The sequence below is a fragment of the Suricata suricatta genome, chromosome 11 (genome assembly GCF_006229205.1).
Source record: "Suricata suricatta isolate VVHF042 chromosome 11, meerkat_22Aug2017_6uvM2_HiC, whole genome shotgun sequence".
NCBI classification, from domain to species: domain Eukaryota; kingdom Metazoa; phylum Chordata; class Mammalia; order Carnivora; family Herpestidae; genus Suricata; species Suricata suricatta.
The window spans coordinates 53,362,320-53,389,248 of NC_043710.1; the positions used below are offsets into that span (position 1 = coordinate 53,362,320).

A 26,929-nucleotide genomic window follows, 5' to 3' on the forward strand; every position below is an offset into this window, starting at 1 on the left:
TTAGTCTTATTACTTTGTATCTGAATCACTGTCATTTACTCCCAGTCAGATTATTGTAATTTTTTATGACCTTCAACATACTGTTAACAGTAATTCTAATAAGAGAGGGTCTGTGAATGAGAAAATGACCCAGAAACAAACTGGACTTTGTTTCTCTTCTGCTAGAACACAGTGGCTGTAGGAGGAGACAGGTACAAGATATGAAAGGTTATGAATCCACTGGTCTGGGTCCCACACATGAGCCTTTACCACTGTTGTATTCCATAAAGTTAGTGCTCTTTTCTTATGCTTGGCTTTGTTTCCCCAGGTAGAAAGGACGCTTCTGACATCCGTGTGAGTTTTATACACCTGCCTGGCACGCAGGGGCAGCTACTTCCTCCTCCAGCCCTGGGAAGCAATCAAGCCCCCCACGAGAGAAGCAGTGGGACACGGTGATGGAGCTGAAGGAGTCAGGAGATCTAGCTTCTGGTCCCAGCTGAGTCGGCAACTCACTTGTGTGATCATAAATTGCTTGATCTCTCCTCTGGGGCCCTTGCTGTGTAAACAACTATGGAATCAGACACTTCCTACAGGCCCGGAAGTTCTGGGGGTTCCTCCTTAGAGCACTTCTACCCAGTGCACTGCCCTTCATTTAACTAATCAAAACAAGTGTCATCTTTTCTGCAGTCTATTTGTCAACTGAACTGAGCAATGAGAGAACCTAGAAGGAGCTAACATTTACTAGGCAGCCACTGTGTATCTCGTCCTGTTCTGACACTTTACATACAATGCCTCATTCAGTCCTCTGGCTTTAAGGACACAGTTCCATCATTAGCTCCACTTCGCTGCACCACTGACTCAACTCCAAGCTGAGCAACTCGCCCAAAGTCACGTACGTAGCAAGTAAGTGACAAAGACAGGAAATGAGTTCAAATCTTCCAGATTCTTCCCATTATACCAGGATGCCTAGTGGTGGGCCTACAACCACTGCCACTCCACCCCACACTCCATGCGCCGAAGGCTCCAGGCTTCCTGCTGTTACTAAGGTGCCACAGCTTGGCTTCCTCCACACCCACCAGGCCTGGTGGATCTGGTCCTGGATCTAATCCTAGCTACAGGAAGGCACCAGGAGCTCATGACCCGGGAACCGACTTCTCATCCTATATTTTCGCTCTAATGGAACCATAGCTATTCCTCAAGATGGAATGGGCCAGGGCGATACTGCTATTTCTATGAGTAAGGGGAAAGAAACCTAGATCCTGGAGACTTATGGTCAATCATCTATTCAATTGTCTTTTTCATTAAACATGGAATTGCTCAAGGCAGATGGTGTCTGATGCATTTCTTTGTCCTCAGGACTCAGGAGAGAACCCAACACAGGGTAGGTAATTGGTAAAACTTCATGAAAAGATTTGGGTTCAAATCCCAGCTCTGCCGCTTACCAGCTTGGATAAATCATAAAATATTTGAAATTCAATTTGTTCACCCCAAAGCTGGGGTAGTAATTCCTTCCTCCCAGAATTGTGAGACTCAACTGAAAATAACAGGTAGTAAAGTATTCTATAAGGGGCTGTACGAACAGTAAGATTATTATTCTCTTCAGGGTAGGGAGAAGCTGTGAAGAGGAGGCTGCAGGCAGCAGAGGCAGGGGCAGCAGGCTCAGCTGGGCCTGGACACCAGCGCCCGGTAGCTCTGGGGCTGCAGGCTGCACAGTGTGGGCGCTCCCGCACCTTCACCTCCCCGCTCCCCCTCTGCTGAAGCTCATAACCAGATGCACCTACGTAGGATGAGAGATTATACACAATCAGCACTTACCAGACAGTAAGCCCTAGGAAGGCAAGAGCAGGCTGTTGTCAGCTTTATCCCCAGCACCCAGCACACATGCTTGGCATGGAGCAGGTACCCAGTAAATATTTATCAAATGAATAAGTAAATGGATTAATGGCTGCATGACACATGGTACTAGTCTGACATAACAAGAAGTCCATGCAGTGTTCCGTCCCCTCCCGTCCTCCTGCAGGCCCTGGGCTAGTGCACCTGTGAAGCACGCAGAGTTAGGGTACCACAGCTGTTGGAAGAGTCATTCCAGAGAGGAGGCTGGGGCCAGTGAGAGTCAGCCCCACCTCGCACTGCTTCTTTGGAGTAGATACACTGTATGTGGGTAACTGAGGGGAGGCTAACAGAGTACCCGAGACTCCTGGGGAGGCTCCTGGGCAATAAAAGGAGCAGCTTCTGGGAGCACAGCAAAAGAAAAGAGAAGCACTACTGGCTTTGACGTCTACCCAGATCTAGGTTCAAATCAGTTTTGCCTCTAACTAGCCACGTAACCTTGGAAAAGTTACTTAGTTTCATCGTCTATATACAATAATACCTACCTTACGGGATTGATGGAAGAATTAAATAACATTCTGTATATAAAGTGTTGAATACGAGTGCCTGCCATGTACTAAGTGTTCAGTAACGACACCTATTAGTACCACTCCCAGGATCGACAGAAATGTTGTTGTTTTTGTTTTGTTTTTTGAGAGACAGAGAGAGACAATGTGAGCAAGAGAGGGTCAGAGAGAGAGAGGGAGATACAGAATCTGAAACAGACTCCAGGCTCTGAGCTAGCTGTCAGCACAGAGCCTGACGCAGGGCTCCAACCCACGAACCATGAGATCATGACCTGAGCAGAAGCCGAATGCTTAACCGACTGAGCCACCCAGGCGCCCCAGAAATGTTAAATTAGAGAATGGATGCCAAGTGTCCATCACGCTTCAGAACAAGTGCACAATGGATGTGAGAAGAGGAGAGGGCTAGAGATTCTGCCCTGATAAGAGTGGAGCCTTACTTAACTGGCCAGAGAAACCTGAACGTGGGACGACCCCAGTCTATTCCCTACACTTTCAAGTGAGAGAATCCAGTCTCCTCCTGACCTTGGCATGGCATGGCCACTGAGCTGCAGCTTCCGGAAGGTCTCCTCATACTGAGGCAGCTCCACGTACGTGATCAGCCACTGCACCACCTCTTCCACGGTCCAGTTGTACACTGTGGGAAGAGACAAGCAAAGCTTTGACTCCAGAATGCAAGCACTACTTGAACTTACCATCGGTCACACTGGCCTTCTCACTGACCACATTTTATGTGTTTAGCATCTCCCTCTCCCACAAGTCCTCAGTTTGGGGTATATACTGTACCTTTTATTTAACCCACAGGGGATGGAAATGCTCTTGCACTATACCGGTATTTGAGTGAAATAATCCTGAACTATAATATAATAATAATAATCATAATAATAATCATCATCATAATAATAATAATAAATGCCATCCTTTACATGGTACTTACTATATGACGGGTATTCCTCTAGGGGCCTCATATGTGTTAACTCACTGATCTTCACAACAACCATGTAAAAGATAAGTCCTATTTTATCCCTGTTTTACGGATGGAGAAAATGAGGCACAAAAAGGTTATATAACTTTCCAAAAGTTGCCCAACTAGGAATTGGCAAAGCAAATATCTGGATTTAAGCAGTGTGGTTCTGTAACCCTTGCTCTAGGTTATTATGCACTCTTGTGCTCTTGCTCTCTCTCAAATAGATAGACAGACAGACAGACAGGTAGCTGAATGACATACAGGATATGTGTATCAGATGGCACCCAGTAATACCAGCATACTGAGCTTAAAAAGCCTGGGAGCAACTGAGTTACAGCAAGAAGATACCATTTTATTGGATTTGAAGTTTGCTTATTTTAATGTATAAATATGCTTTTGTTTATGTTTGTATACAAATTTTATATAGCAACTTAAACCTCAATTTATGTTTGTACACATTTTAATAATAATCGAGTAATCATTATTATAATAAAAACAGTTTAAGTCAGCATTGTAGGTCCATGATAAATTATTTCCCTTAAAAGGAATTTGTACATTCCTCAAGTTTGAAAACTGCTGTGAAGAGCAAGCAGCCAAAAAATGTTCCGAAACAGAATGAAATGGTGAGATTTATCACCCTCTTCTCTTAAGGTCCATGTCTTTCCCCAAAACTGCCTTTCATCAGAGTGCTGTTCAATTTTCCTTTAAAAGTCAGGAAACATCGAAGACGCAGACTATGTCCTGTTCATTTTTGCTTACCCCCCTGTCTCTGAGGTAGAGCTTCTTATACAGTAGCACCAATAAGAATTTACTCAAAGAATAATGACTCCAAACAAGGAATTTCAGAAATGGTCTGACTGTGGGCCTCCAAAGAGAAACAACCATCCCCTTGAACAAATACACAGCTCATGTGGATGGTTAACTTCTGAAACGCCTGTCAAAAAATAGGCATTCCTCGGGTAAACACACCTCAGATGTTGGATTGCTGCTCTCCCTCTCACAAAAGCTGGAGAAGCTGGAAGCCTGGACCTGTCCCTGCTCTTTCCTACTTCCTCGACAGTGGAGCCCAGCACATCATGCAAAGTAGACACTGGGATATCCTGCATGAAACAAAGTTGGAGGCAAAAATGCTCCAAACTCTTGATGTTCTCTAGAAGCTACTAGAGCTCAGGAGGGAAGTTCTGTAGCTGAGACTTTGGAGGTCCATTAAACTGTCTGCAGAGGGACAGCACGTGAGAAAGGGAAGGTACCTTTGGGAGGAAATGAGGGGTAAGTCGAGTGCACTTATACTGCATCCTAGGACACTAGATCCCAGGGGCTTAGGAAAAAGGCACTTAGTCATTGCTTGGTTAAATTTCTAATTCCTAGACTAGAATATATTGGAAAGAGAAGAGAAACTAATTTCCGAGAGCTATGTTGAAATCCTAGGGTTTGGGAAAGGAGGGATGACAGAGCAAGGTTAGAAAAGTGGGGTGTATTGGCCTTTTCCTCCTGAGAAGGAATATTTGCCTTTGTACTCACTAGCAGACATAACAAATGTGCTCACTTACTATGGTCTAGAACGTCGGCTAATGAAGGGGTAGTAGAGGGACACACAGATATGAGGCAGATGGACAAGTACCAGCCTGTGAAGTACAGAGAACAACACACTTCTGCCAGTGCTGCCAAGGGAGCTCAGCCACGTCCAGTACAATGGGGCCTTTCTGCTTGGCATGTGGAGTGGAAAGAAGGCCACTTTTTTGTTGCTAGAAAGGCCTGAGGCTAGCTGTGCTACATGGGCCTTTTGTCTCCTGGGAGGATCGCCTTGATACAAGCCTGAACATGGACACCTGGCATGCAGGAACTCCCCTAGTTGCACCGTACACTGCAGTGGAGATGCGCAGGGGTCACTCTAGACCGGGGTTTCTCAGTCTCTGCACCACTGACATTCTGGACAGGAAACCCTTTGTTGTGGGGGGCTGTCCTCTGCAGTGGAGGATGTTTACCAGTATCTCTGGCATTCACCCATAAGATGTGGCATGCTGCTAGTCACGACAATCAAAACTGTCTCCGTGTACTGCCAAATGTTCTCTGGGGGATTAAAATCACCCCCCCACCCCCACCCCCCGCCAAGAACCACTGCTGTAAACACTATGTTAAGTGAGACAGAGTGTCTATAAGGTAATGGGGCCACTGCATTCCAATGAGAACGGACTCTTAACATAGTCAGCCCCTAAATGGCTAAGCTATTGGGAAGAGGATAACAGCTTTAGCATATCAGGAAAAACCTCAAGGTAGTTATTTTGGGGTGTGTGTGTGTGTTCTACACATCATTCTGTTAACTAAGCACACAAGCTGTCTAGGTAAGCTTGGCAGCATGGAGTTGTCCACCCAGAGTCACTACAGTCTGTGCAAAGTAAGCCAGGATGGGCTGCATCCTCATCAGACAGCAACCCTGTGTCCCAATCAATAGTCAAGGTGTGGTATCAGAGTCCCTCACACCTAAGGTTCAAGTACCTAAAGGTTAAAAGTCCGCTTTCTCATTCCAAAAGAGAACATGGGAAGAATCTCCAGGCCAAAGTGAGGAAGAAGGTAATAGCAAATACAGAAAGCTGTGGCTGTTAGTAGAAGGCCACAGAATTTGGCAAGGAGACCTTAGTACAGATAGTCTCTAAATGACTCACATGCCCACATCCCAGGAGGATATGTGAGCAAGAGACAGTCTTCTAAAGTCATAAGCCTCTCATCACCCTAAGCCTGTCCACGAGGCCCCTAGAGAGATCAAAAACTTCGTCCCCGGGCAAAACAACAGATAATACTACACAGCATCAGAGAAGGCCAATCCCTGAAGTTTTCTGCACCAAATAGTCCTTCAAGAGAAGTGTATAAGGTAACTAGTTTTGTAGTCTCCGGCCCTTTTAATGACCTGTGTTTTGAGCATACATTGCCAACACAGGACGACCTGTTTATAAATTAGATTCAAGTATTGACATTAGGCATACTGTAAAACATACACAAAAATTAAAGACTGAGATAAATACAACATGAGAATATACTGTAGTATTTTCTTCTAGCACCCAGCTGATCATCTTATGAAGCTGGAAACCACTGGGCAAATAGTTAAATTCATCCCAAACAGATGACCTGAACTTCACAGCTCCTCCCTGGATGCTGCCTCGGCTGTCTCTCTGAACTTGGCAGACCTTATCTACAATCATTGTCTTGCAGTATTTTCATACTCATCTTTGGACATTGCTCTCAGCCTTCTAGGTCTTTGCTATTTCCAGAAAAGCTATTTTCCCTCTTCATGGACTGCCAAACACCAACTAATCTTTAAAACCTAGCTCCAACTCTTCACTTGTGGAAATGTTTTGGAACGCATTTCTAAATCCTCTCTTCTAAAACCTTCAAAATAAGTATTAGCATTCCCTTCTCTACTTACTTAGCACTTTCTTTATTCAGACTTCTTTTCTAATATGTATGTTATATTGGTACTAATTAGCCACATGTCTCTCTTCTCCATTGTGCTATAAGCAATATGGTGGTACGGAACATGTCTTTTCTATTTCCATATTCCCCAATGTCTAACACAGGGCTAGATCATTCTAAATACTCTGTAAAGTTTCCTGAATGGACAAGAGAATCAATATGAATGAATGAATGAACAAATGAAGGTAATCTGTAGGTACTGAAACACTTGTAGTACATCCCATCAGGATTTCCATTATGTTTTCCACAACAGCATCACCACCCCCCACAGACTTCTCAAGGAGGTCAAGGGAGGAATGTTGTTGTTATTTTAAGCGTTATCTTATGCATATCAGCAGAGAACTCTAGAAATTGATGATCAATTAGCCTCTCAGATAGGAAAGATCTATCCTGGCCTCCACACTATGTTTCTGAGAGAGAAAAGGGCCTTTTCCCTTTGAGAAAGATTTTTATATACAGTGAGTAAACTCTCCAATCCATTTTAGAATAACCACACACACACACACACACACACACACACACACACACACAAAATGAAGTCATTCAAGATTGCCAAATACCTGGCCATTTTAGAACGCTAGATTTTAATTGTCGAATTAATTTACACTAGCTTTGTACCTAGAAGACTTTCATTTCCATCCTATGGGCCATGGATCACCTTGGGTAAATCACTTAACCATTCTGAACCTCAATTTCCCTTCTATAAAATAGCTTTCCAGTCATTCAAAACATTTATTTTGTACTACTTTGTGCCAGGCACTGGAAACAGAGCAGTGATCGAGACAGATACCCATGTAGCTTACAATCTAGCAGTGCTGATCTCTTCGAGTTCTTGACTTAAATGAGTTTATATGTTTGAAAATGCCTAGGATTTAATACAAACTTAGTAGTAATTTCTTCTTCATTCATATATACGAATGAACATATATACATTCATTCAACAAGGGATAGATTTTGAAAACTGGTTAGAATCTGGATGGATACAGCTGTAGGCTCACCAGAGGAAAGAAATGTGAGCAAAGACACATAACTATAAAATGTGAGACCTGTCCAGAAAACATTAACTTCAGCTTGTCTGGAGTCTAAGGGTTCCATATAAAGAGACACAGAAAATGAGGCATTGTTGAGGCCAAATAATAAAAGTCCTTGAAAGCAGGTGGTCTTAAACTCCACAATCATTTATTCATTGAAAAAACAAAAACAAAAACAAAAACAAACATTGAGCACCTACTACTTGCCAGGCACTGCTTTAGGAGCTAAGGATACAATAGCACACGAAATAGAGTCACAGATCCCTGGAGCTTATATTCTGATGGAGAGAGACAAGCTAAAACACTATACACAAATAACTTTATGTTGGGTGGTGGTAAGTACAATGAAGAAAAGTAAAGCACCGTAAGAGGATAGAGTAGCCCTACATCAGATCAGATTGGAAAAGGCCTCTCTGATGAAGAGACATCTGAGCAGAAAGTGAAACAAAGGTGTGAGCCATGTGAATTCTTGGGGGGAAGGCTTTCAGAAAGATGGAATAGTAAGTATTACTCCCTAACACTTGAGCTGTAATGATACCTCCAGGAACATGCCAGAACAGATCCTTGGCCTTAGCCAATCCTTTCTCTTGCCACAGAAAGAACAAGCAGTAAGAAATGGGCTCCTGGATCAGGATCTCTTTCCTCTAATAAACTGGTGGTGCTCCCAGATGAAGCCCTCATTTAGTTTTGTGGATTCAAACTCAAATCCCAAAAGAACTATATCTGGTAGGAATGTTGCCAGACCTTTCTTTGCCTCTCCTTCACACAGCTGTTAGTCAGCTGATTGCTCAGTGAACCTTTGCTCAGCCCTTTGGTCAGCCAGTCAGATACAGCACAGAAGTTAAGAACATGGACTTGTTAATTTGGGATCTGCCAGTTACTAGATAAAGGACAATGGACAAGTTACTTAACCTTCCTGGGTCTCACTTTTATCCCCTATAAAATGGTAAGAATCAGAGTTCTCACATCACAAGAGCATAATGAATATATGTGAAGTGCCTAGCATACATAAATGCTAAGGAAAATATTAGCTATTGTTACCATCACCGTTCATTCATTCATTCATTCATTCACCAAGCTTCCTTTGGCTCCCTCCTCTAGTCTGTCTTGGGTGAGGTACTACATACAGAGATCTATATGTGTAATCTCCATCACAAGGTCTCCCTTCCAGAGGAGGAAACATGCAAGAAAACAAATGAGTAGAACACAGTGTGATATGTGCTATATCACAAGGATATATGGGGTGACATCAGGGGACAGAGAAAGAAATGACTAATTGCTGAAGTGTGAAAAAAAGGCATCACAAACCTACCTGCTTAGCTGGCTATTCTAGATAGGGAACACTTCAAGATACCTACAGAATCTTAACAAAGTGGCCCTCCCTTCAAAGTAGTTTGTGGCCTAAGCCTATGGCTGGTCTCTCTGAGTGGTTTCCTGCTGGCTCTCACAAGCAGTTTGCCACTTGTACCTAGCGGGAGGCAGGGGTCTTAGTTTTCTCCAAGGAAAATTTCCTAAAAAATGATATACTTTGGGTACTGTATGTAAATGATGAATCACTAAATTCTACTCCTGAAATCAATACCACATGCTATCCATTAACTAATTTGAATTTAAATAAAATCTTGAAAGAAAAAATGAAAAGAATATAAAAAATAAAGAGAATAAAAAGAGAAAAAAAGAAGAGTATACTTAAATAGAGTCTTAATTTTCTTTTTTTTTAATTTTTTTAAATGTTTTATTTATTTTTGATACAGAGAGAGACAGAGCATGAGAGGGGGAGGGGCAGAGAGAGAAGGAGACACACAGAACTGGAAGTAGGCTCCAGGCTCTGAGCTGGCTGTCAGCACAGAGCCTGACGCGGGGGCTCGAACCCACGAGCGTGAGATCTGACCTGAGCCGAAGTCGGAGGCCCAATTGACTGAGCCACCCAGGCGCCCCGAGTCTTAATTTTCAAATCAGATCATCAAGGAGGAAGAACAGAGGGAACGGTATCTATGAAAGCATCAAGGGATTAAAGGAAATGACACACCCTCACAACTGCAGATAAATTAGGGCAGCTATAGAGGAGATGTGATGAAGAGTGGTAGAAAATAGGTGGATCACAGAAATAACCGTGGGCCTGATATGCTAAACTACTGTAGCACAATGACTGGTGTATAGAAGGTATTCAAGTAATTTTTTAAGTTAATTATTTATTTTGAAAGAGGGGGCAGAGAGAGAAGGAGAGAGAATCTTAAGAAGAGTCCACGCTGTCAGTGTAGAGCCCAATGCACAGCTCAAACCCACAAACCGTGAGATCATGACTGGAGCTGAAATCATGAGTTGGACATTTAATCAACTGAGCCTCCCAGGCACCCTGATTTTTTTTTTTTGTTTTTTTTGGGTAATGAAGGCATAGTTGTACAAATTGTAGGTGAGAAACCGTACCTTTTGGGGCCAATACTACAGAGGTGGATAAGGCATGATGGAGAAACATGACATTAAAATATTTTTAAAAAACTCTCAGGATATAAAAGGTCACCAGGTTTTTATTTATATATACATATTGAACTTTTTCCCCAACTGAGATAACTCAGTTGAGATTACAAATGGACATTTAGTCTCAATGCATCTAACATTCATAGATAAACATTTAAAAACTCGATGGCATTTTCTGTAATAATTTGTTTCATCCACAACTATTAAGCTTTCAAGTACCTTATTTTAAGTCCCAAATGAGATAGCAGTTGTAACCTAAGATTACTGCTAATTCTACACAAACTCAAGTGTTACCTAATGAATAGAAAAGCCAATATTTATCTCCTCCAAGTAACATAAGATTATCATATATGATTACACAAAAATTTATTTGTAACATCATTAGCAATACCTTTATTTGTCCAGGTTCCAATTAAGGATATTTTTTCCACCTAGAAATTTGGTGTTCTAGCATGTTTGTCAAATGTTTGCACTCATATGTCTAACAGGAGAAACCTAACCGAGGACCATAGGGAGGGGAAGGGGGAAAGAGAGTTGGGGAGAGAGAGGGATACAAATCATGAGAGACTACTGAATACTGAAAACGAACAGAGGGCTGTAGGGGGAGCGGGGGGAGGGGGTGATGGTCATGGAGGGGGGGCAACTTGTGGGGAGAAGCACTGGGTGTTATATGGAAACCAATTTAATAAACTATTATTTTAAAAAATGTTTCATCATTTAAAAAAATAAAAATAAAAAATGAGAAGCCACTGAAAAATGTAAGCAGAGACCTGGTCAGATATTTACTTTAGAAAGATCCTTCTGGAATAAACTGAAGGACAAACTGCACCAGAGCTAGACTGCCCAAGAAGAACAGTATAAAACCATCCAAGCAGAAGATGATTAAGCTGAGGTTTCTGCTTCAGGCTAAAATGAACTAACTAGAATGGAATTCATCCTCTCTCCTGAAACAACCAAAAAAAAAAAGAGAGAGAGAGAGAGAGAGAAAGACAAAATATATGAAACAATGATTTGCAAGACACTGGACATCAGTCTACAACGGACATTGATCTTGAGAGATGGTAAGCAAATGAGGCAGATGATACAATTGTCCTAGTTATGACTTTGAAACCAGGCCACGGTGGAGAGTGGAACTAAGATTGAGAGGGAGGATGGAAGTACACTTGTGTGAGGTTCTTACACTATAAGTGACAAGGTATGACAATTGCTCTTGAGAACCCTCATGTACAGCTGGTGGGAATGTATATTGTCAGTGTGGAATGCAGTATGGAAGATCCTAAAAATAAATAAATAAAATCATCATATGATCCAGTATTTCTGCTACTACGTATTTACCCAAAGAAAATGAAAACACTGGGGTGCCTGGGTGCCTCATCTGGTTAAGTGTCCAACTATTGATTTCGGCTCAGATCATGATCTCCCAGTTCACAAGACTGAGCCCATGGCAGGCTTTCTGCTAACAGCACAGAGCCTGCTTGGGTTTCTCTCCTTCCCTCTCTCATTCTCTCTCTCTCTCAATTTCAAAATAAATAAATAAGCATTTAAAAAAATGAAACACTAATTTGAAAAAAATATATGCACCCCTCTTTATTACAGCATTATTAACAATAGCCAAGATATGAAAGCAACCTAAATGTCCATTGATAGATGAATGGATAAGGAAGATGTGGTATATATACAATGGAATACTACTCAGCCACAAAGAAGAATGAGATCTTAACATATGCAACAACACAGATGGACCTGGGGGATATTATGCTAAGTGAAGTAAGACAGACAAAAATAAATACCATATGAGTTACCAAAAAGCAGTACAAATGAATGAACAAAGCAGAAACAGACCCATAAACAGAGAATAAATTAGTGGTTGCCAGAAGAGAGGGGGCTAAGGATAGAGCAAATGGGTGAAGGGGAGTAAGATGTAAAGGCTTCTAGTTACGAAATGAATAAGTCACAGTGATGAAAGGTACAACATAGGGAATATAATCAATGGTACTGCTATAGCATTGTGTGGTGACAGATAGTAGCTACAGTTGTGGTAAGGAAAGAATAATGTATAGAGTTGTTGAATCACTATGTTATACACCTGAAACTGAAGATATATTGTCAACTATATTTCAAATAAAATAAAATAATAATATCCCTAGAAAACAAACTGTGAAAGACTAAAGATGTATACTTTATCTTCTAAAGCAACCACTAAAATAACAAAACAGTTAAAGCAACAGAAAAGATGAAATGGAATAAAAAAAACTACTCATTAACCCAAAAGAAGGCAGAAAAAAGAAGAAAACAGAATAAAATACATTAGGGAAAAAAATCCAAAAACAAATAGTAAGATACTAGCCTCAATCTACTCATATTAATATCCACATGAAATGTAAATAGTCTAAATACCCCAACTAAAAGGCAGAGATTATCAGATTGCCAAAAAATATAAAACCCAATCATAAACTGTCTATAAGAAATGCATTTAGGGGTGCCTTGGTGGCTCAGTCGGTTAACTGTCTGACTCTTAGTATCGGCTCAGGTCATGATCTCACAGTCTCATGGGTTTGAGCCCTACATTGGGCTCTGTGTTGACAGCACAGAGCCTGCTTGAGATTCTCTCCCTCTTCGTCTGTCTCTGCCCCTTCCCCACTCGCCCTGTCTCTGTCTCTCTCAAAATAAATAAATAAACTTTAAAAAAAGAAAGAAAGAGGAAATGCATTTAAGTATAAAAACACAAGTAGATTAAAAGTAAATACATGGAAAAAGATACACAAAACTAATAATACTCAAAAGAAATCTATATTTATATCAAAGTTGATTTCAGGGGCACCTGGGTGGCTCAGTCGGTTAAGCCTCCGACTTCGGTTCAGGTCAGATCTCACATTCATGGGTTCAAGTCCCACGTCAGGCTCTGTGCTGATGGCTAGCTCAGAGCCTGGAGCCTGCTTCCAGTTCTGTGTCTCCTTCTCTGTCTGACCCTCCCCCTCTCATGTTCTGTCTCTCCTGTATCAACAATTAATAAACCATTAAAAAAAGGTTTTTTTAATTTAAAAAAAATGACATAAAAAAAAAAAAACCAAGTCGATTTCAGAGAAAAGAACATCACCAGGGACAAAGAGATCATTTCACAATTGTGAGATTAATTAATCAAGAAGACATAATAATCCTTTGGGCACCTGACTGGCTCAGTGGGTAAAGAATGCAGCTCTTGATCTCAGGGTTGTGAGTTTGAGTCCCACATTAGATGTAGAGTTTACTTAAACTTCTTTTTTAAGTTTTTTTTCTTTTGAGAGAGAGAAAGAGCACACACAGGAGGGGCAGAGCACACACAGGAGGGGCAGAGAGGGAGAAAAAGAGATTCGCAAACAGGCTCTGCACTGTCAGCACAGAGACACGAGATCATGACCTGAACCAAAATCAAGAGTCAGATGTTTAACTGACTGAGCCAGTCAGCTACCCCTGATTGTGGTTTTGATTTGCATTTCCCTAATAATTAATGATGTTGAACATCTTTACATGTACTTATTGACCATATGTATATCCTTTTAAATTTTTATTATTTTAAGTAGGCTCTATGCCCAATGTGGGACTTGAACTCATGACTTGGAGTTTAAGAGCCACATGCTCTATTGAGAGCCAGCCAGGCACCCCCATGTGTATATTTTCTTGGGGAAAATGTCTGTTCAATTCCTTTTTCCATTTAAAATTAGGTTGTTAAAGTGTGTCTGGGTGGCTCAATTGGTTAAGAATTCAACTTCAGCTCAGGTCATGATCTCATGGTTTGAGCCTCACATTGGGCTCTGTGCAGACAACTGAGAGCCTGGAGCCTGTTTCGGATTCTGTGTCTCCCTCTCTCTGCCCCTCCCCTATTTGCTCTCTCTTGCTCTCTCTCAAATAAATATTTAAAAATAATAAAAATAAAAATAAAAAAATAATAATCCTAAATCTTTATGCACCTAGCAACATACCTTCAAAATACATGAAGCAAAAACTCATAGGATTAATTGCAAGGAGAAATAGGCAAATCCAATATTATAGTTGAAAATTTAAAGACTCCCACTCAATAACTGATAGAGCAAGTAGGCAGAAAATTAGCAAAGGTATGGCAGACATGAACAACACTATCAACCAACATGGCCTGACTGACACTTATATAACATTCCACCCAACAACAGTCAAGTGCACATGGAACATTTACCAAGGTATATGATGTTCAGGAACGTAATAAAATGTCTTAAAAATTATAAAGGATTCAAGCCATACAAGGTATGTTCTCAACCCACAATAGCACTAAACTGGAAATCAACGACAGAAATATCTTTGGAAAATCTTCCAACATTTGAAAACTACATACCATGCTTCTAAAAAGCTCATAAATCAAAGAATATATCAAAGAGGAAATAGAAAGCAAATAGAATATTTGAGCTGAATAAAAGTAAAAAGAAGACATGTCATCTAACATAGTGAAGAGTCAATACTAGATGGATATAAGATCCAAGACAGATTTCAGATGCATGCCTTTCCAGGGTCAAAATAATTCCTCAAACTGAAATGCATTATTAAGGGATATCAAGTTATTGAAGACTGTATCAGACCAAGAAAAAAAATGAGACTAAGTATTTACCACGTTGCATTTTCATTTTAGGTATTTTTACTCTGTCTATGCTACCTATAAGTCAGTTAGAAAAAAGCAAAAAGCCACAACACACCAGAATTTGTGAAATGCTGCTAAAGCAGTACTTACAGTAAATTTATAGTACTAAATTCCAATATTAGAAAACAGGAAAGGTCTCAAATCAATTACCTCAGTTTCCACCCTAACAAACTAGAAAAGAAAAACAAATTAAACCCAAAGTAAGGGGAAGAAAGAAAATAATAAAGATCAAAGTAAAAATCAATAAAATAGCCAACAAAAGAAAAAATCTTTGATATTTGTATCAATATATTAAAAGAATAAGAAAAGATTATGAATATATACCTATAAATTTGACAACTTAATGAAATAGATCAATTGAAGACATAAACTACAAAAGCTCACTTAAGAAGTAAATAACCTAAGAGTTCAATATCGATGAAAGAAGCTGACACTGTCATTAAAAACATTCCTACATAGAAAACTCCAGGCTCATATGGCTTTACCGGTGAATGGTACCAAGTATTTAAGGAGAAATAATACCAATTATACATGACATCTTCTGAAAAGTTGAAGACTACTTTCCAATTAATTTAATGAGGTCAGCATAATCCTGATACCCAAAACAAAGATATTACAAGAAAACTATAAGTCAATATCCCTCATTAACAAAGGTATAAAAATATGAACTAAAACTTTAGCAAACAGAATCCAACCACATAGTGAAAGGATGATGACCAAGTGGGGTTTATCCAAAGGATGCAGGGTTGACTTAACATTTAAAAATTAATCAGTGTAATTCACCATCTTAGCAAACAAAAGTAGACAAACCAGGCAATCATCTCAATAGACACAGAAAACTCATTTGATAAAATCCAACGTCCATTCCAGATAAAAATCTCTCAGCAAATTAGTAATAGCTTCCTCAATCTGATAAAAGGAGAAAAACCCCAACAGCTAATTTTATATTTAATGATGAAAGACTGGATGCTTTCCTCCTAAGATCAGAAACAAGACAATGATGCCTCCTCTTACCACTTCTCCTCAGCACTGTACTGGAGAGGCTAACCAGGACATTCAGACAAGAGGAGAAATTTTTTAAAGGCATCCAGATTAGAAAAGAAAATAACCAAACTTTCTTTACTAGAAGACATGATTATCTCAGTTGAAACTCTTAGGGCATCTCACAAATAAGTGAGTTTAGCAAGGTTGCAGAACACAAGATCAATATATAAAAATCCATTACATTTCTATATATGAACAACAATCAGGAATTTTTAAAATACCCTTTATGTGGTCAATTTTGTACATATTTTACCACAATTTTAAAAAATACTATTTATAATAGCATCAAAATCTATGAAATACTTAGAGATAAATCTGACAAAAGATATGAAAGACATGTATACTGAAAACTACAAAATACTGCTGAGACAAAATATGTATCCTAGCTAAATGGAGAGATGTACCTTATATATCAATCAGAAAACTCAGTATTGTCAAGATGTCAGTTCTCTCAAACTGAGCTATAGATTCGATGCAATGCCAATCAAAATACTAGTAGGCTTTTTTGTAGAAATTGACAAGTTGATTTAAGAACAAGAGCTAACACTATCTGACTAAAAGAGTTATTATAAGACCATTGTAATCAAAGTAGCATGGTATTGACATAAGGACCGGCAAGTAGATCAGAATACAAAGTCCAGAAATAAACCCATACTTATATGGACAACCGATTTTTAACAAAAGGCCAGGCAATGCAGTGGGAGAAAGGACAGATTTTTCAACAAACGGTTCTAGAACAACTGAGACATCCATAAGCACAAAAAAGAACTTGGGCACAAAAAAGAACTTGGACTCATACTTAACACTAACATCCACAAATTAATACAGAACAGATCAGAACCCTAAATGTAGAACCTACAACTATAAAACTTCTAGAGGAAAACATGGGAGAAAATGCTTGTGTGACCTTGGGTTAGGCAAATATTTCTTACATATGGCACCAAAAGCATGACTCTTAAAAGCATAAATTAGGGGGTGCCTGGGTGGCTCAGTCGGTTGAGCATCCGACTTCGGCTCAGGTCATGATCTCACAGTTTGTGGGTTCAAGCCCCATGTCGGGCTCTGTGCTGACAGCTCAGAGCCTGGAGCCTGCTTCAGATTCTGTATGTCCCTCTCTCTCTGCCCCTCCCGTGCTCATGATCTGTGTCTGTCTCTCAAAAATAAATAAATGTTTAAAAAATTTTAATAAAGCATAAATTGAAACATGGGGCTCAGAAAAATTAAAACTTACTGTTCTTCAAAACATACTTTTAAAGAATGATAAGCCACAGACTGGGAGAAAATCTTTGCAAAGCATATATCTCATAAAGGATAGCCATGTGTATACATGTGTCAAGACTTTAAAAAATTATACACTTTAAATATTTATACCTGACTGTATCATCAATTACGACTCAATAAATCTTTCAAAAAGATGAAGTTGAGCTAAGGCAGTATCAGAAGAGATGAACATAAAACATATGAGAGAGACAGAATCCTCAGGACTTGATAACAGAAATGGGTGAGAGCTGCTCCTTTATTAAATGGGGATATAAGTAAGAACATTTACCCTCAAGTAGCTATTGAGTATTGAATATAAACAGAAAATGCCTGTGATAAGAGTTAAATCACTGCATTGATGCTAGTTGTTTTTTTTTTGTTATTGGAGGAAAAAGTAGCTAAAAGAATCCAAGAGAAAAAAAGTCAGTTGTATCTTTCTCCCCCAAAATGTAGCAACAATGGCTGAGGTAGTTAACTAAATGACTTGAAGACTGACTTAGCAAAGTAATTTTTATATAGCTAAAGGAACAGAAGAAACATATCTCTTGCTGGATTTATGTAAAAGCAAAAAGGGGATGCCAACTCTTTTATACTGATCTGACTTCTGAAATGGTTTAGACAGAAGTCCAATGCCACCTGCCTCTGCTGTGTTAAATTAACAGAAAGAAAGGCCAGTTCTGCTGGGTTTCTCTCTAAAAGCCTCCTGGTTTTCCAGCACTGCTCCACTGCCTCCTGTGAAAAATCTCATCCTACAGAGAATAACACAGACAGAACTGGAGATCTGTGAGTTTATTTCATTATTTCCAAATTATCCTTTGGAATTATTGCCAAATCATTTCCAGTAGAAAATAAACATTTTCTCAAGATAAAGTTCAGAGTCATGGAATACCAAGTACTTTTGCTTTTAGCTGGAGTCATTTTAGTTAGAATCAAAATTGATAGTTTAAGATGTCTTTGATCCATAAAAATGGGGGACAAAATTATTAAGTTTGGCAGATAGCACCTTTAAAAATCTCATGTCCAGAAAAAGGGAGAGAAAATAGTCATGATGCACTTTGTTTAAAAGAAAAGAAGCCACGCCTTAGAGGAGAATCCTCCTAAGTCAGTCCTCCCACCACCCCTTCTAAGGCTACTGTTACGGCTTCCATTGGCTCAAATATGCAAACAGTACTATTTCTCAAAGATTCTACAAAATCTACCTGGCATCCCTTCCTTTAAAGAACCACCACAAGGCCTTAGAGGAACTGGAAACTGCTGCTGCCTCCGCCATGGCCCCTACATAAGCTCTCATTACCACTACCTTACATAGTAAGTCTGTGATACAAACTATGCTAATCTGATTTTCCTTCCACCATATCTCACTGTTGAGCAAAGACACTTAGATGAAAAATGAATGAAGCAGAGACATCTGAGATAGCCAATTAGAAAAGGCCAATCCCCTAGACCCTGTTGCTGGGATCCCTGGAGTTTCCCACTTGTTCTTGATCCTTCCTCGGCCCTGTTTGTTCAGCTCCTTCTTATGTAATTTTGTTCAACAGAGAATTTGGTGGTCTTTGCCTTCAAAGATACTTCAAATTTGGTGTCAATGTCCCTGGTGATAGGAATATCTCTGTTACTCGTGGTGGTTCTCCATGGATCACACTTGAGTTTGAGCTAATGAGATGACTCTGGATAGGGACTAGTTACCAGAAAGACCAACTGGGGGACTAGAGGATTGAGGCTTTGGGCCAGGAGGTATCAGCCCAACCTTCAGAAAGAACAGGTGGCTGGAGATGAAGAGCTATCATGCACCCAGTGATTCAATCAATCATGCCTATGTAATAGGACCTCAGTAAAAACTCTGCACCCCGAGGCTCAGATGAGCTTTCTGGTTAGCAAACACATCCATGATTAATATGCTAGGAGGGTGATATGTCCTGATTTTAGGGGGAGAAGACACAGAAGCCCCAAATTCAGGACCCTCCCAGACCTCACCCTCTTGGTCTCTTCTTTTGGCTGGTCCTAACTTTTATCCATTCTAATAAAATAGTAATCAGAAGTATAGCACTTTCCTGAGTTCTATAAATCATGCAGTAAATTATCAAACCTAAGGGGATAGTGGGAACCCGTGATTTGGAGCCTGTCAGTCAGAGCAGGGGTGGCTGGAAACACCCAGGGTTTATGGCTGGTTGGTATCTGAAGTGAGAGCAGTCTTACTGAGGACTTAACTTGTGAGGTCAGCACTAACTCTGGGTTAGAAAGAACTGCATTACATTATTTCATTAAACACTCTGCCTTGTTTTCCTCATCTGTAAACGCAGACCGTCATACTGTTTATACTTCAAAGGGTTTTTGTGAGAAATGAGTTAACATATATAAATCACTCAGAACAGTGCCTAGCAAAGTAGTTTCTTAGTTGTGGCTGTTTTTATTACTGAAGCCCAGAGCTGGCTAATGCAGCAATTATCAGGCTTTTTTGTTAAAATCTAAGTAACACAAAGGAAAGACTGCCTCTCAGTATCAGTCAGAAAATGTTAACAACTAATCACATGGATGGCACTGACGTTAGCCAACTAATGTTCTGAACACAAATGAACACTGCTGATACCTGTATCATCTAGCAAAACTCAGACTAGCCACTCTGAGCTGCTGCCAGACTATTACATGCTTTTCGTAGCTCTGGAAATCATCACTCCAGAGATTAGGGCCCTCGCTCTAAACAATGAAGCAAATTGTTGGGAGGAACGGTACACACGAAGATTCTTTTAGCTGTCAAACCACCAGGTATGACACATGGTGAGCAAATCCTGAAAGGATACATACAGTCACTTGTCAGCTTAGCTGTGAGCTATATCACAGTGCACCGGAATGTTCCCTGCTCATCAGTAATGGGGACCAACTCCTCAAAACTCATTTCATTGTCTTCCATCTTCCTGTCATTTAGAACACACTTGGAAGTGTTCCAAAGAGTTGCTGAGTACAGGAATAAAGTTCTTACCAGAAAACTGACTTGGTTGCTTTTTAGTATTATGATTTACTCCTTCTGTTTCTGCCCTCTCTTGGTCACTTTCCCTTCCCAGCTACTTGTACATGAGCTTTCAGAGAAGGCCAGGAATGCTCTCCCTGCCATCTTTCATTCCAAGTCCCCACTTAAGAAACCCACTCTTAAAACCCAGGCGCCATGTCCTCATGTTGTTACAGAAAAAGAAGAAAACTAAAATTAAACAGTACTAATAGAAGGTTTTTCCTGGCAGTGCCGGTATAATTCCAAAGATCATTTCACTGCTTGATTTCTCAACAGTAAACAGTCTGAGTTGCTCAGGAGCTATTAAACAAAGCCCCCATAAGGAGCTCAGCCTTTAAAGATTTCCAGAAAGCCGTCTGTAAAGCTAACTTAAGCTTCTTCTAAATTGATAAAAACACTGAGTTAATAAGAAGTATCAGCCTGTCTATGCCAGAACTAGGACTAGAATACAGGTCTTCTTGGCCCTTTTTTTTTTTAAGTTTATTTATTTATCTTGAGAGAGACAGAGACAGCACAAGTGGGGGAGGAGCAATGAGAGAGAGGGAGAGAGAGAGAGAATCCCAAACAGAGCCCTCACTGTCAGAAAATAGCCGGATGCGGGGCCCTAACCCAAGAAGCTGTGAGATTATGACCTGAGCTGAAACCAAGAGTTGGAAACTTAACCAACTAAGCCACCCAGGTACCCCTAGGTCCTGTTTTAAATCTAATTTTCTCTACCTATGTTATAGATTATCCTTTCCAAATCTAAAATTCTATAATCCTAGGTAAGATTAAAACAAAAATAAAAACTGCCTCATTCCTACTAAAACTGGTTTTCTCTACCACCAGACCAGTGCTTTCAACACAGATGGTATGGAAAAGCACTGATCCAGTGAGCAGAAGGTCCAGGTCTAAGTCCTACTCAACCATTTACTAAGTGTATGACAATGAACAAGAAATTTATAAAATCTAGGCCTAAGGCTCCTTGTCTGCAAAAGCAAGGGTGCTGGTGGTCATTTATATTTAACCCTTCTTAGCATTAGACCTACCCTATGAGACGCTGCAAAGAGATCACTTTCAATCTTGTTATGATCAAAGGATACTCTAGTCACAGATAGAGATGGAGAGGAGGAAAAAACCCTGTTTTCCCCTCTCCTGTCAAGCTTCACGCTATTATATATGCTCTTTCACTCACGGCTCTGAAGCAAATGTTTCAGAAAAAAAAATGGTAGTCCTGGCTTATCAATTTTATACATGAAAAATAACTAAAATTTTTATTCAATGAGTTCAACATGAGTCAACAGAGTGATGTGACTGCTGAAGGCTCCAGTATCGAATCAGACTGCATTAGCTGATGTGCAGGGTCCAGAACTAAGAGGCTGGCGGTCCTCTTCAACTTTGTGCTGGTGAAACCACACCTGCGGGTCTGCATCTGACTCTAAGAGCTATGATCTAAGAAAGACATTAACAGAAATGTTTACAGGAAGGAGACCAAGAGGAAGAAGAGGCTGAGAAAACATATTTTCTTCAAAGAACCTATTTAACCTGGAAAAGAGAAGACTCAGGGGAGACTCCACCTTACTTCCACCCAGTCTTTGAATTATCCAGGACTCAGCAGAGCTGAGACCAAGTGGAGAGCGAGGGAAGGAAAGGGCTGCCTCAAAAGGCCAGTAAGCTCCCTAATCTCCGGAGAAGCTGCAGAAACTGGGGCAGGTAGTGAGGAGACCGGTAGAGATAGGATAGAATCCATTTAGAATTCTAATGGAGAGCAGCTCCAGCTCTATTTGGAGCATCTTCCCCCTTTCCCAACATGGTGACTAGATTCAGTCTTATTCAGTGACTATATGTAGAACCATTTTAATAATATGTTTTTTATAAAGTATTTTATACTCATGTACTTTTAAGGCCAAGTTGCTGCCCACCTTCTTCTGTCTTCTCTAAACTTCCAGCAACTAGGATTGATAACCAAGCTGCCTATTACCTTCTGAAGACTTCCATGCCTTCCACAGGTCCTCCACACTGATGAGCTTATCCTCACCATGGAAGGTGCTGTGTTTCACTGTCGGGTCATGGTAATTGAGGTCTTCCCTCAGGAACTGCAAAGCAAAAGCACACAAGTCACAAGGGATACCTAGGAGCCAGCCCACCGAGATCTCCACGCAGGCCATCTAACTTTCCACAGCACATTCCGTCCACCCAATGTACAAGTGTATTACATCGCTCTTCTCTCCTTCCATGTGCTTATGTCCTAGCTGCCAACCAGACTGCCTCTTCTTCTTTGTTGTATGTTCCATTTGAAATAAAAAAAAGAATAAGAAATTCCTTCCTCATATTTTTTTAACTATGGAAAGATAATAAATGATAGCTAACTGGAATTCAATAAGCTAGAAGAAGGAAGAAGGATAGGGAAAAAGAATTAACAATTTTTGATCATTTGTTTATATACTAAGCAATATTGCAAGAACTTCTACAATATTTTCTCATCTAATCCTCACAACCAAGGAATTATTACACCTATTTTACAAATGAGGACAGTACCACTCTAAGATAACGCAACTCACCCCAAATCACATTTAATTTAGAGATTTTAATTACTTGCCATGATGGTTTTAAAATATGTCCACAATTCTATGGTAATCCTCCCACAAAAGGTGAATTCCTCTCCCCCTGAATATAGGCTGACATCTGTGACTCATCTTCTAACAAACAGAATATGGCAGCAGTGGTGTCAAGTGGCTTCTAAGGGTAGGTTAGAAAAGGCAGTACAGATTCCTTCTGGTCCTCTCCATTTTGGAACACATGCCTTGACAACCCTGAGCCAACATACATGAAGTCTGGCTACCGAAAAACCACCATTCTGGGGAGATCATATGGAAAGACTATATAGAAATACTGGCAGATGTCTGAGCACCCCCAGCTGTTTGTCTCTCCGGCCCAGGAATCAGGCAGGCGAGGGACTGAGGCTCAGGTGATGCCAGCCCCCCGCTTTTGAGTCACTGCATCTGATGCCAACTGGACACAGACAGGGTGTCCCTGCTGAGCGATGCCCAGATTGCAGATAAGTAACAAAATAAATGTTGCTGTTTGAAGCCACTGAGTTTGGGGGAAGTTTGTTACACAGCATTAAGTAACTCAAACATTTGCTCAAGTGATGAATTTGTATTCCAACCCAAGATATCTGACTTTATACTCCAAAATTTTCCCCAGCACTGTATATGTTGTCCTTTAAATTATTGGTATTTCTTTTCATAATATAAATGCTTATTAAAAAGAAAAAACAAATCAAAGCTCTTAGAAATTTAACTGGTAATTAACTTCACAGATACTCATTTCAGTCAGATTCTTAACCTCATCAGTATGTGTAAAATTGAACACTGATCATGGCTTTTCCTAGAGCCTCAAACATCAAAGAAGAAAAATGCAATTCTGATCACTATGTTTTTTTAAACATAATTTAGCAGAATTTTCAGGAAATGTCTCTTATGCATCTTTTCTCACCCTTGGGGTCCAGGAAAGCGTCTGACCCAATATAACAACAGCAAATGTTACTGACTAAACAAACAGATGACTGACAGTATGGACCCATAATCAAGAGGTGATTTCCTTCCCCTGGGTTTTGTGGATATTAAAACATCTGAGTCTTAATGACTCAGGAGAGAAGTTTGAAGGAAGTTCACACTGGAGCACTCTCAACTGACTCAGAGTATAGCCTACTGGGCACAAGGAACTTGGCAGTGTCCACAACTATGACATAGCACTGTCCAGTACAACTTTTTGCAATAATGAAAACATTCAAATATCTGTCCTGTCCAAACAGTACCCACTAGGCACATGTGGCCACTGGGCACTCATAATGTGGCTAGTGTGGCCCAAAAAAAAAAAAAAAAAAAAAAAAAAAGCATAAAAACAAACAAACAAAAAAACCCCTGAGGAAAAAAAAAATTTTAAATTAATACATAGCTAAATGAACACATGTGGCTAATGGCTACTTATTTAGCAGGGTGCAATTCTAACCCATTCTTCTACCTGTGGTTTGGGTGTGACCTGGCTACATTGCCACAGGAGCTGGAGTGGTGTTAGGAAGTCAAGACCTCTGGTGAGACGAGGAGGTAAAAGCAGTGCTCACATGCACGGGCTGGTCAGCCCTTCGTGCCCTGCGGCCACAACTAAATTCAACTGACACCACGGGTTAGGTGCCCCAGCTCCCCAACCTCTCATTTGTAATTGTTGAGATTGTTGAGAAATTTTATTTTTTAATAAGGACTACACAGGTGACATGGTGAAGAGCCCAGAGCAAAGAGATTTTGCTGATTCTTTGAAAAACTAAACTAATTAAAGTATTTTTTAATGATTTTTTAAGTCATCCTTTTAAGCCATCTGACCTTTCATATACTGTAAGTTGTGAATTTTAACAATTTTTCGCAAGTTGTCACGCTGTTATCCCAAACCCATTCATTAAATTATCTGTATTTTCATAGGGAATGAGATTGGATTTTTTAAAAAATCCATCTATTTCCTATCTACAAGAGACTCATTTTAGACCTGAAGACACTTTCAGATTGAAAGTAAGGGGATGGAGCAATATCTACCATGCTACTGGAAGTCAAAAAAGAAAGCTGGAGTAGCCATACTTATAGCAGACAAACTGGACTTTAAAGTAAATGTTGGGGTGCCTGGGTAGCTCAGTTTGTTAAGTGACCAACTTCAGCTCAGGTCATGATCTTGCAGTTCGTGGGTTCAGGCCCCACGTCGGGCTCTGTGGTGACAGCTCAGAGTCTGGAGCCTGCTTCAAATTCTGTGTCTCCCTCTCTCTCTGCCCCATCCCTGCTCCCGCTGTCTCTCTCTCTCAAAAAAAAAAAAAAAAGTTAAAAAAAATTTAAAGTAAAGGCAGTAACAAGAGATGAAGAAAGGCATTATGTAATAATTACAGGGTCTATCCATCAGGAAGAGCTAACAATTATAAATGTCCATGCACTGAATTCAGAAGCACCCAAATACATAAAACACAATTAGTCACAAACAGAAACAGTCTTATTGATAAGAATGTGCTAATAGCAGGGGACTTTAATACCACACTTACACCAATGGATAGATCAAATAGACAGAAAATCACTAAAGAAACAATGGATGTGATCAACACATTGGGCCAGATGGATTTGACAGATATATTTAGAACTCTATATCCTGAGGCTATGGAATTCACTTCCTTCTCAAGTGTGCATGTCATATTCTCCATGAGAGACCATACTGGGTCATAAAGCAGCTCTCAGTAAATACAAAAGAATTGAGATCATACCGTGCACACTTTCAGATCACAATTCTATGAAACTTGAAATCAATCATACGAAAAAGTCTGGAAAACCTCCAAAAACATGGAGGTGAAAGAACACCCTACTAAAGAACAAATGGGCCAATCAGGCAGTTAGAGAAGAAATTTAAAAATATTTCGAAACAAATGAAAATGAAAATACAACAATCCAAACTCTTTGGGATGCAGCAAAGGCAGTCCTAAGAGGAAACTACATTGCACTCCAGGCCTATTTCAAGAAACTAGAAAAAGCACAAATACAAAATCTAACAGTGCACCTAAAGGAACTAGAAGTAAAGCAGCAAGAGCACCACCAACCCAGCAATGGAAGAGAAATAATAAAGATCAGGGCAGAAATAAACAATATAAAATCAAAAATACAGTTGAACAGATCAATGAAACCAAGAGTTGGTTTTCTGAAAAAATAAACTTGATAAACTTCTAGCCAGGCTTCTCAAAAAGAAAAGAGAGAGCACACAAATAGACAAAATCATGAATGAAAATAGATTTATTACAACCAATCCCTCAGAAATACAAGCAATTATCAGGGAATACTATAAAAAATTATATGCCAATAAACTGGACAACCTAGACGAAATGGACAGATTTCTAAACACACACTACCAAAATTCAAACAGGAAGAGATAGAAAATCTGAACATACCCATAACTAGTGAAGAAATGGCATCAGTTATGAAAAAGTTATCAGCAAATATGGCTTCCCTGGGATTCTACCAGACATTTAAATCAAAGTTAATACCCATTCTTCTCAAGCTATTCCAAAAAACAGAAATGGAAGGAAAACTTCCAAACTCATCCTCCAAGGTCAGCATCACTTTGATTCCCAAACCAGACAGAGACCCAACAAAAAAAGAGAACTACAGGCCAATATCCTTGATGAATATGGATGTAAAAATCATCAACAAGATACTTGCAAATTGAATTCAACAGCATATAAAAAGAATTATCCATCATGATCAAGTGGGATTCATTCTTGGGTTACAGGGCTGGTTCAATATTCACAAATCAATCAATGTGATCCATCACATTAACAAAAGATAAAAACCATATGATCCTGTCGATAGATGCAGAAAAAGCATTTGACAAAATATAGCATCCTTTCATAATAAAAACCCTCGAGAAAGTCGGGACAGAAGGAACTTACTTAAACATCATAAAAGCCATTTATGAAAAGCCCACAGCTAATAACATCCTCAATGGGGGAAAACTGAGAGCTTTCCCCCTGAGATCAGGAACATAACAGGGGTGTCCACTCTCACCACTGCTGTTTAACATCGTGCTGGAAGTCCTAGCATCAACAATCAGACAACAAAAGGAAATAAAAGGCATCAGAATTGGCAAAGAAGAAGTCAA

General features: G+C 39.9%; 1 protein-coding gene across 9 annotated transcripts in view; it reads right to left on the reverse strand.

The window, feature by feature from the left end:
- The window catches only part of STIM1 (stromal interaction molecule 1), a 181,669-nt gene that overhangs the window by 31,680 nt on the left and 123,060 nt on the right, over positions 1 to 26,929 (reverse strand). For all 9 annotated transcript variants that reach the window (XM_029956161.1, XM_029956159.1, XM_029956160.1 and 6 more), the window contains 2 exons: positions 22,230 to 22,344; positions 2,898 to 3,009 (listed from right to left, as the gene is read on the reverse strand). In XM_029956161.1, the coding sequence (XP_029812021.1) occupies positions 2,898 to 3,009; positions 22,230 to 22,344 (227 nt within the window). The remainder of the gene's footprint in view (positions 1 to 2,897; positions 3,010 to 22,229; positions 22,345 to 26,929) is intronic.